Here is a 12,235-nt window from a genome sequence, read left to right as displayed (position 1 = left end):
AAAAACTGTGAACCACCCCTTTAAAATTCATCTTTGATAATCAAAACGACATATTTAAACATTTCCTGTGAAATCATTTGTTAATGCCTTGAAATAGGTTGAATGTAACTCTACACCCTTGCTTCATTTAGTATACGTGGAACCATGAATATGCAAATTAGTTTCCGTCTCCACTCAATCATACCAACTTAGACTACATGATCTGCTCGATCAACTATAATAAACGCTACGCGATGGCAAGTGGAAATATTAGTTTAATTCAGCTATATTTGTTTGAACCAGAAACTGATTCAGAAGAAGAAGAGGAAGAGTGAATTATACACAGTCCTGTCGATGTATCAGATTGGTAATGCGTTTTATGTTTTACAACTTCGGACACATAACAGCAATTGATATGATTGATTAGCCTTTGGCTTGACTACATTATCAAACAGCTAATAATTTGTTGCTAATGTTAAACAAAATATGTTCCATTCACCATCTCGAAGTCAGACAGCTACTTCCTAAAAATTAGCATCCTTAGAAACGCTTTGAACATCATGGAAAGTCAGTGAAGAAAACCCCCGCCCCACATGCTGAAGGGATTGGTTATATATTTGTAACGGTGGGAAACAAGGCAGTTTCAAAAAGGGTTTTTTTAGACTCTCATTGGTACACTGCAGTTTTATGACACACATTCAATTCAGATGTTACTCAAAGAACCTGCACATCTCACTCTTTCAAAAAACTGATTCATGTCAATTTACTTTCAGAAAGTTTCTGTTTTAAAAGCTTGGTGAACTCTGAGTTCACCTGATATAAAGTTTGTTTTGAACGTTTTCCTGAATGCCCACTGTCCATTGCACAGGTGTGTTTAATAGAAAGAGCTGTCTAGACGGTGATGTTAAATGAAAAGGATGAGAAGGCCACAGCTGATGCTTAATGCTGTCTACATTTAAAGGTCCTACAATGAAAATATATCAAACCCAATCTTTGTTAAATGTTGATAGTATTCAGAAGCAGCTATATGCTATGAGGTCTTTCACACATTACATTGATTTCTTGATTTCTCCATTGACTTTCGAACACTTGTGTTTGCCGAAGTCACGAATGTAGGTCAAGAAAATGATGAGGGAGTCATTCGTTCTTAAATGAAAAGGTTTAGAAGCCAAATTACCTTTACAGAATTCCTTGATAAATATGGTTGCTGTCAAAAATGCTTTGGTTCATTGAGTTAATAGCTTTTTACTTTAGCTTTTACCAATTCACTGCTGTGTTGAAGAGAAGGTTTGGTATATTCAATATGAAGATTAATTAGTTTTATTTAGAATACATTTGTTCCACTTTTTACACTGTCCTTCTAGTGATTATGACTGCATTTGTGCCTTATAAATATCACTGTTTTGTAAGAATATATAGGCCTGTTTGAAGAAAAAAGTAAAATGTGGTTTCAACCAGTTTTTTTTTGTCAATTCAAACAATTGGACCTCACATTAACCAGTAACCAATATTTTTTTGTAAAATATTTGATAGATTTTTTTTTTTTTAGAATACCATTATTAATTTATTAGAACAAAACTATTATCAGTGTTATTTCAAATTGTTTATGTACTTTTATAGTATTTAATAATATTTTGAATTACCTTTTGAAATTTTTTCTAAATTTGTTTTGTGCTTTTTTCATTTTGTTAGTGTTTTTTATATTTCTATTTAGCTTTTTGTTTATTTATTTTTTAGCTTCAACCAAGGCAACATTTTAAATTTTTGTTTAATATTAATATATGATATTTGTTTTATTTCAGCTTTATTTCAGTTAAAGCTGCAGTCAATAGCTTTTTTTTTTTTTTGGGTTAAAAATTATCCAAAGTCTATTTTTGAGCAAGTACATAACCAGACAGTCTTCAAAACTATCTCCTTACCTTTACCCGATTTATAATGTAAGCATGTAATAATGTTTTCTAATAAAATCGGTACTGGTGGGTTTCCGCGGGAAATTCAAGCATGTAATGCTTTTTTTTCTCTGTTGGTTAGAACAAAAGTGGCAGACATGTTACTTACTTGTTCAGATGACATTTTCCGGTGAAAATTATCATTTTGGTCGTACTCCCAAGACGTAGAATCTGTGATTCCGAAGTACAGTATCCACACCGGTGTGGTGACTGACAGCAAACATCGGATTCATCCTCGCTGAGGAGCCGTGCCGATCCACAACCCATGTAAAGATAATACTTCCGCAAATAACTGTAATTGCAGGTTTCAAACAGAGATGGCGACAAAGAGCCAAAACTTACAGACTCCAGCTTTAACAAAACTTAACCAAATCTATTAAAAATCATTTAACAACACTGGTGAATATGTATCTAATTACACACCGTCAAATCAACAAACCAAGCAGTAAATAGACTGATGTAAAACTCACAAACCTGAAATGTTCATTTTGATTTGAAAATATGACTCTCAGTTCAGTGAGGGAGTCTGTTGTAATGGCTCTGAATGATTGAGTCTGATTCAAACCACTAACTTTGTGAGACAAAGTGTCTTGCACTGTCTTCATGTGGAACTCCAACAAGATGATATCTGACTCATATGGATGTGCACAAAGATTTACAGACTAGAAATAGATTTAATTGATTGGTGACAACAGAAATATGTTGCCGGCAAAGGTCAGTGTTGTGCTTGTATGCAAGAGAGTGAGGATGAGGAAGAAAGGTAATGGAAGTGTATAGCATAGCAATTATATCTGTGATAGCATCAATGTCCTCTTGCCCGCAGGCCCTGCGTGTAATGGCAAAGATCATGAGGGAATGCTGGTACGCCAATGGAGGGGCTCGCCTCACCGCGCTGCGGGTGAAGAAGTCGCTATCCCAGCTGAGTCAACAAGAGGGCATCAAGATATAGTGCAACAACTCATCATCTTTACACTGCCTATCCACTTCCTCCACTCATCTAGAGAGGTAAGCGAGGGAGCTACATCCGCTGTGGAGGTGAATCAGGGATATCAAGGGGCCAGAAGCAATTGGTGCTGTTCCCTGTTGTCCATGAAAAGATACGTCCTCATCATGCAAAACAACCTTAACCAGGAGTCCGTCACCCATGCTTCAACTGGTGAGTCACCAAACAACTAACCAGCCATTCGGTGTCATTGATGTGCTTTGCAAGCTGGACTTGAGCCTTTATGGACTTCTGTATATAGTCTGTTGTCTATAGCTGTACATATGTGATTGGACTTGCTTGTATGTATTTCTATGCTCGTATGTGGCTCATACACAGAACCACATACTATGTATATGTAGTCCTTACTGTGTATATTTAGTCCCAGAAAGTGCCACTGCTACCAATCAGTCATGTTTACCATATTTGGTAAAAAAGGATCTTTGTAGGTATCAAGTACTATGTCTTTTTACAGTGGACATCAGATTCACCAGAAGCTCTTGTTTGCAAACAGCTCTGCAGTTAAAGGATCATATTCTGCTGTAACATCGACTCAAAAGTCTTGCCTGATTATGCAGAAGTGTTTTTGTAATGTGATTTCACCATACCACTTTCCAGACACAGAGTGAGCAAGGCAGCACATTCAATCATACTGCATATTAGAAGCAGCCTGCGGTGTTGCCTAAAGGGACCAGTCCTTAAAGAATCAGGCAGAAAACTGGGTTAGTTATAAAAGCCATTTGTACAAAGACCAACTTAACTACAGCACATCTGTGTTAAAGGGTTAGTTCACCCAAAAATGAAATTTCTGTCATGTCGTACTCATCCTCGGAACACAAATTAAGATATTTTGATGAAATCCGAGAGTTTTTTTTTTTTTATCCTCAATGCTAAGCAATGAAATGACCGCATTCAATGTCCAGAAAAGTAGTAAAAATAGTCAATGTGACTACAGTGGTTCAACCTTAATGTTATGAAGTGAAGAGAATACTTTTTGTGTGCAAAACACAACAAAAATAACAACTTTATTTAACAATTTTTTTCCTCTTCCCTGTCAGACTGTTACGCAGTTGGCGCAATGCAGTGTTTCCGTGTTTATGTCCGAACGCCGGCTCATTATTAGCCGGCTTCTGCGTTAGCATCACACGCATGCCTCGTGCTGCTTACGGGAACAGGCGTTGGCAAATACTTGGTCGCCGTTCAGACGTAGAACCTGGAAGCGCTGCATCGAACAGGGGAGAGATTAATTTGTTGAATAAAGTCATTATTTTTGTTTTGTTTTTGCTCACAAAAAGTACTCTCGTCACTTCATATAACATTAAGGTTGAACCACTGTAGTCACGTTGACTATTTTAACGATGTCTTTACTACTTTTCTGGACATTGAATGTGGTAATTTCATTCCTTTCAGTGGAGGATAAAAAAAACTCTCGGATGTCATCAAAATATCTTAATTGTGTTCCGAAGATGAACGAAGGTCTTACAGGTTTGGAACGACATGAGTACTTAATGACAGAAATTAAATTTTTGGGTGAACTAAACCTTTGATCTAAAAAGGATGTGTATGTTTTGTTTAATGCACATTTAAAAACATGGTGCTGTTGTGATTTATTAAGATCTGATTATATTTTTCTGTATTACTATTTACTGTTTCCATTCATGCTCCTTGAGACTTTAAGAGAACATGGACACATGTAGCTCAGAAAGACACAAATTATGACCTATCTATTGTATTTTGCTCTGTGCATATAGTCTGTACATGTTCCTCGGTTTTGCTGTAGTTTTGCTGTAAGTGCTGTTTTTATGGAGCCTTTTTCATTCAGATCAGTACAAGACACCATTTTTGACTGTTTTAAATAATGTGACCTCACACATATTGTTGAGCAACAGTAATTGAGCTGCAGTGTATCTCGTGGATGTATCATACTCTTTCTGTGATCTCGAAACTTTTTGTCACTTTAGAGAAATCTGTCTTTATTTGGACAGTCAAACATAAAAAAGAAAGGATCTTTTGGAGTGTCTTTCACAGTCAAGTCAGCTGGAAATCATATTCTCTGCACCAAAGATACTCTTTGAAGATGTGATCCAGGTTACATTAAAGGGTTTGTTTACCCAAAAATGTAAAAATTGTCATCAGTTACTCACCCTTGTGTCATTTTTAAATCCATAAGGCTTTTGTGCATCTTTGAAACACAGATTTAAATGAAATTTAATGAAAATGAGACATTTCCATCCCTCCTTCTAAAGTCCATGTAGTTAAAAATTTGACACTTCCAGAAGTTCATAAAAAGATCAATGTCAATCGAACTATCATGATAAAAAGCGATTTTGCCTCTTTAGAAGACTTGAATTAAACTGCTCAATTTATGTGGATTTGTTTTAGAGTGTATTAATGAACATTTTGAATCATCAAACTTATGGACTTCCAATGGACTAAAAGGAAATTAATTTCATTACAAATATCTTCACTTGTGTTTTGAAGATGAACTAAAGTCATACAGGTTTGGAAGAACATGAGGATGAGTAAATGACAGAATTTTCATTTCTGCATCACTCTTGTGACTCTCATTATAAACACACGTCAACAATCACCAGCAGTGTTCAGTACGTTCCTGTCAAAGAATGAAGCAAATATCTAGGTTTCTCTAGATATCCACAACCTCACATTGTCCTGAGATTCAGTTACTATTTTTTATTTGCTGTTATTTACATTGTCTAAAAAGTCTACATGTTCGCTTTGATGGCATTTTGAACACATATTTTCAATCATAGCTTATGAGGGGGTCGTGCTTCAGTAGCACCATACTGTCCTGCAACCCATACTGGCATTAACTTTATGAATGAATGAATTGCACAGAAGGGCAGGAAATGATGTGGGATGCAGCCAAGAACACTTTCGCTGTAATATGCAATCTCACTGTGTTCTCCAGTGCATGATGCAATACAAGTGCCTCGATTTTATAAAGATTTGTGCTCTCTGTAAAGTCCAAAACTATTGGTTTTCATAAGGCCCCAAATGTAGAATGAATCTATTTGTAACTATTTCCTGATATTTGAAGGTCATCATACCTCTTCTCTGTTCATTCCAAGGTCCTGGTTTATGTGCGGACAAATGTTGATATTCAGATTTAGTTTCCACTATACATCATTCCAGAAGCCTTTTTATAATGAATTGGTGTAAATGTAATTAGTTTGGGTCACATTTGGCATCTTTCAAGAGCCAGAAACATCATTTTGAAAAACACTACTGTGCAAAACTCAACCATAACTCATGGTAAAGCATATTACCTCTTTGGACCAATGTGATCATTTACCTCAGTGTATATAAAAGTTTTATTCATTTAGATGTGACATTAATTTGTACAAAGTGCTTGCGTAAAAATGTCTGTGTGTTTTGTTTCTTTAAGAGAAATTGTTAATGATAGTATTCTAGTGCTGTCCCTAATATTTGAAACACTGCAGTTGAGAGGCTTTTGAATCTTATTTTCTTTTTCAGTGTCATGTTGTTATTCAGAGTAGAGTGATCACAGGTCAGATTAAAAAATTGTCACAGTCACATTGAGATGAATCACTATTTGAATGAAAATATGAATGCTCAAAGAATTGTATTGGATGTCTTTTTGTCTGTCTGTTAAACTTGTACATTTGAAATCAATGTAATAAATAGGTACTTATTTTACCTGAAAAAGAATTTGTTGTTGTTTGTTATGAAAGCTGGCTTTCAATACATTGTCGATGTTCTCGTATGGATGTCTGTAGTTTTATTTCTCTGTTGCATCATTAAACATCTTGAAGAATTATCTTTCATTGATGCCAGTTTTGATTTTTGCCACAGCTTTTCTTCTCTGGTTGTTCAGAACCACTAAGATTTCTCCACTAATCGACCTCTGAGGAAAAGCATACATACACTACCGTTCAAAACCAATTGTAGTCAGTAAGAGTTTACTTTTGTTCATACTTTATTCAGCAAGGGTGCGTAAAACTGATCAAAAGTGACAGTAGAGAAATTTATAATGTTACAAAAAATTCTTTTGAACTTTCTTTTCGTCAAAGAATTCTGAAATGTATGGTTTCCACAAAAATATTAAGCAGCACAACAGCTTTCAACATTGATAATAATGAGATGTTTCATGAGCACCATATCAACATATAAGAGTGATTTCTAAAGGATCATGTGATACTAAAGACTGGTGCTCCACAACCCAAGAGCTCGCGCTTGCCTTAAACGCCGTAAACAAAGTTCACACAGCTAATATAACCCTCAAAATGAATCTTTACAAAGTGTTCGTCATGCAGCATGTCTAATTGCGTAAGTATAGTATTTATAAGGACGTTTACATTTGATTCTGAATGAGTTTGATAGTGCTCCGTGGCTAAAGCTAACATTAAACACTGTTGGAGAGATTTATAAAGAATGAAGTTGTGTTTATGAATTATACAGACTGCAAGTGTTTAAAAAATGAAACCTGGAAAAAAAAGAAAGTGCTAAATACTCATAAAAGTTGATTTGACTGAACTAATGTTTAATTTAAGTTTGTTCTACTCAAACCAATTAATTATTTTGAGCATTAGAGTTTACAGTGTAGTGTATCTAACAGCTACATATGTTGAAGGACTTGATTTCTGTAAAGTGTGGTAACCTTCTAGTTTACTTTCAGGTGTTGCACTTATCTAAGGGTCCTCTGGTGCACTGGAAGTCTACCAACTTATTTGTTTGTCTTTCACAACACGTCAAAGTCCATCTGCTTCTACTACCTCTACACAGCACAAGTCAGGGATGGGCAGAATGTAGGATCTCACAAGTAAAAGAAACGGCATATCTGAAAATCTGACTTGAAAAGAAACTTGACCATCAAAATAATATACACTGTAAACATCTAGTCGAGTTCATTTAATCCCTGCGGACACTGAATATTTTACTGTGTGCGAGTCTATGATGCTGCCTCATGTTCCACAAACTGAGGATTTGCTTACACTTGTTTCCTGATTGTTGTCTATATACATTTTTTTTTTTTTTTTTTTTGCCAACTTGCATATTCAAACAACATAACATTTTTTTAACATCGAGTGAAAGAAATGATTTGCAGTGACAAGCATGTAGACAAGACCAGGGCGATGCATTTGTAACATTTTTCAAACATTTTCTTTTCAAACCTTTCCTTTGTTGTTCCATCTAGAACATTTGTAAAAGTATAATAGATTCCGAGTGCCTGTTCTTTGAGCCCTCTTCATATTGTGTGCTTTGAAAGTGAAGAGAATAAACTCATCCACATTCTGGACTGTCTGCTCAGTTGTGCTCAAACTTTTATGAAGTCTGCATTATAAATAAATGAGAAGAGCTGAAGGTCAAACAAAGGTTGTCTTGTGATGCGGCTCACAGGATATATGGCTTGTTGAAGCACGTATTATTTATTTTTTTCCCGTCCTCCACTCTTACGCACCTGAAAACAACCTAAATGACATACCTTGAATTTGACATGATACGGAATTTGCGATAGTCCAGATAGAAAACATGTAGAGCGGAACTTGATTTCATCCATTGGGAATTGATGGTTGGATGGTTTTGCTCATGTGAATGACAGGTTGTCCCGCCCTCGCAGCAGTAAACACGTAGTCAGAGAAGAGATGTTGTTACAAGAGGGAGAGAAGGGTTTTTTTTTGTTTTTCAAGTGCCTTCGTAATCTTTAGTGATTTGCACAGATGAAATACTAGATACTGCAATACAAAAAAAGGGAAAAAAAGCAACCCCTGCCCTTGACCTCTCCCCAACCAGACCCTATTGGGCCACGGACGGAGTGAAGAACTACTTTTTTTATAAATTAATTCAATGGAAATGATCCATTGATTCCATATTGCAGGAACATGAAATGAGATGGGGTGGTTTCAGTCATTTCACGACGTTCTCAAGGCCTCTGCATGCAAGTAATTATAGAATTACATTGTTCACTGTGGGGAAAAATACATGAAAGTGAAGTCTAGACTTGAAATTTCATAAGGACAGATCTGCCACTGCTGACATGCTTGATCTGGCCTCCCCTCAGAAGAGAATCGCAACACTGCTTCAGGATTTACAGCTTCATCACAAGAATGACTTTTAATGTGCTGATTTCTTGAGAGACTGAATGAATGTGGCCCTGAATCAAACAATCTCAGATCTAAACACAAGCTCAGATCAGATATGATCATACAGAACACAGTTCTCTTTCACAGTTTGTCCTTTGGCCTTTTAGTTCACCTTAAATGTCCTCAGATGCATTTTGTAAGATTTACCTGAGGTTTACAACTAAGGCTACACACCTGTAGGGCTGTATTTAGGTTACCACAGGGGTTTCTTTGTCTTCTTCACAGTTTATTACGGTATAGACAGAGACAAGGGTTTTCAATGCCTTGAAGAGAATGAAAATTCTTATGGCCTTTTCCAAACAAGGCGAATTTGATTAAATGTTGCATACGTCATCATTCTAAGGAAGAAATGATGACATAACGAGATAGAAACTTGGCATGTGTTCCTTTTCCCTCAGTATACAATGGTAAGTACTAGTAAAGAGGAAGAAACTAGAGATTATTTTGCAGCGCCACCTTGTGGTGGAAATTAAGGGTAATTTATGTAACATAAGCATAACAAATCTTGTATATATTTATGTATTACATATATGATATTGATTATAAGTCACATTAATATATTAAATATTTATATTAGTTAATACTATTTTACTTATTATATTAATGTAGTTTCTAAATAATACTAATAGGCTATTTCAAACAAAGAAATTTTGGCTAGATAGGCTAATCCAGACATCTTGTCCCAAATATGTTCTCTAACAATAGCCCTACCAAGTACCCAAAATTCCTGCTGAACCGCAGAGTAGAGTATGCAACAAACAAAAACTTTTCATTTACCATTCTCATTGTAAGTTTGAGGTTTGTGTTACGATAAAGGATTCCTTCCCATGTCACCTTTTGTGATACTAATATATCTCACTATATCAGTAGTCAGAAAGCTATGGCCCACGAGGTCTCTCGCCCATTACCAACAAATGATCGATACATTTTTTTGAAAAATTAAACGCATCAAGAGAGATGAGCTTTCTGCAGAAAAAGCAGCCAATTACAATTCCTTCATTGTACAGCCTACCAAAGTTAATTAAAAGTTTAGAATTACAATATATTTCAAGTTGTAGCCTAACGTAACAGGTGTTGTGCCGAATTTCGACTCCCTGCCAAATTATTACTATCAAGTTGAAGTCGCTATCTGACTGCCTAATCCTAACCCCTCCCCCACCCCTAATCCTAAACCTGCAAACCACTAAATTTGTTCTGTGTTATGCTGCGTTCAGTGGCGGAGCCAGGATTTTTTCATAGGGGTGGCCAGGCAGGAGCCAGCAACCAGTCTGGAGTGGCACAGAAATCTTCATTATTTCAACATAAAAATTAGTCTGATTATAATGTAGCTACTGGACTGTGCCTACAACACAACTGAATACAGTTTGTTTGTTTGTAGCCTACTTAATTGTAATTGAGATCATGGAATGCTGAGTGAATTTGACCCCCCTTTTTTTTTATCATTCCGCACTTGCAGGCATATTAATAAAGGGGCTTATATTATAGCTAAATTTCAACTTGCTCAGTCACTTCTGGTTCTCAGAACCCCCAATAGTTGTTCTTCATTGCTGCATCACCATGGATGAGACGATAACTACATACTTCAAAGATTATTCAACCTTCATTGAATTTTATGTATAATCAATGAACTCTGAGTTCATTGAATTCTGAGGGATTCCAATGAATTCTGAGTTTGTCTGTTTCAAAAAGTAACCAAAAAAGTAAACACAATGTTTAACTTTCTATATTGACAAAATAAATAATTGCAACAGTTCTATCATACTTAAAATTAAACTCATTAGGCCTACAAAGAAAAAAAGTGTTCTCTTTTGAATTCCCATTTGCTGATGCATTTAAATGTGATAAATTTTTTTTGCATCATATTTGCGTGTGATTGAAAAGTGCGCGGTCTTGCAACCCACCAGCTGAGAAACATTTACGTAAGCTATAGCTATTTAATGTTCGCCGTTCACTGTTGTTCTGCTGAAGCTCATTCGGCACTAGGGTGACCACCATCAAACAAACCAAATGTGGGATGATTACTAAGTTTGTGTGGGACAATGTGGGACATGTTTCCAACACTAAAACATAACCTGAAGCTGTTATATAATGTCTATCTTACTTAATAACAACATTTGTATTCTGCCTTTCAGCTGATAAAAATACTTTGTTCTTTAGTCCCTTCCAGAAAACACCATTACATCACAATGTATGTTTTTATTTTACATGTCATTTAAATGAAATATAACTGACCTAAAGGCAGAAGGCATCGTGCAGATAACTATTTTTGAATTAGGTGACCAGATTTCTGAAATGAAAACTGGGGACATTTCCTATTTTAGGTGAACAAAAATCTCATTTCTATTTAAAAAACAGGGACAATAAATTTTTTAATGTTTTTTGTTTTTAATTGTTGTGGGTTCCTTATAGGCTATTATTACATGAATAATTATGATTTAGTTTTATTATTAGGATTTTTGCTCAGGTTTAAATACAACCAAAAAAAAACTTTTACACGATTAATAACCACTGTAAAAGCAGTTCTAAACAATACTGTTATAGTCTAACATTCGTGTGACTTTACAAAAACATATTCAAAAATAAAACATAAATAAGCCTATAAGAAGATAAATATTTAACAAATATGTTTTAACATTATTGAATTCAATATTTTAATTTTCACATGCTGTTTTTAGCTACTGTCCAGAAATTAGGCTACAACTTTTAACTTTTTAACTAATTTTAACTATTATTTTGCATTTTAGACTTATTTTAAGCAAAAAGTATGTGTATTATTTTATTTTATTTTTTATTTATTCATATCTGAGTGTACCTTCACCACGTAGTTAAGACGAGTGTGTGGAAATTGCTGCGTTGTGACTGCGGAACTTTTGTGGACGTTTAAAATTGTGCAAAACAATCTCGCACCCCGTTGAGGCCCTGTTATAAAACATACAAACAGTTTGAATAGTTAGTATGTTACTAACCTTGAAACTGATAACGATGTTTATTTTGATATTTGACGATAATGGCGCTTTGCTCTGGTCCAGATCCAGATTACGTTCCTCATGAAGTAGCGGCGCGCGCGCAACCAAGTGTAGCTGCACAGCCCCCTCTGTTGGAGAATGAACGCACCTTTAACTAGTGATGGCCGATTTCGAAACACATGCTTCATGAATCATTTGTTTCGAATCAGTGATTCGGAGCGTGTATCAAACTGCCAA

General features: G+C 35.5%; 1 protein-coding gene across 4 annotated transcripts in view; it reads left to right on the top strand.

Moving 5' to 3' along the window:
* Nucleotides 1-3,828, top strand: part of tgfbr1a (transforming growth factor, beta receptor 1 a) — a 43,937-nt gene extending 40,109 nt beyond the window's left edge. For all 4 annotated transcript variants that reach the window (XM_067361985.1, XM_067361984.1, XM_067361986.1 and 1 more), the window contains one exon: nt 2,752-3,828. In XM_067361985.1, coding sequence (XP_067218086.1) covers nt 2,752-2,877 — 126 coding nt within the window. In that variant the 3' untranslated portion in view covers nt 2,878-3,828. The remainder of the gene's footprint in view (nt 1-2,751) is intronic.
* The last annotated feature ends 8,407 nt before the right edge of the window (nt 3,829-12,235 follow it).

This window comes from Chanodichthys erythropterus, chromosome 16, assembly GCF_024489055.1.
Source record: "Chanodichthys erythropterus isolate Z2021 chromosome 16, ASM2448905v1, whole genome shotgun sequence".
NCBI lineage: Eukaryota > Metazoa > Chordata > Actinopteri > Cypriniformes > Xenocyprididae > Chanodichthys > Chanodichthys erythropterus.
Note: the sequence above shows the minus strand (reverse complement) of the source record. Positions and strands in the feature narration are given on the sequence as shown.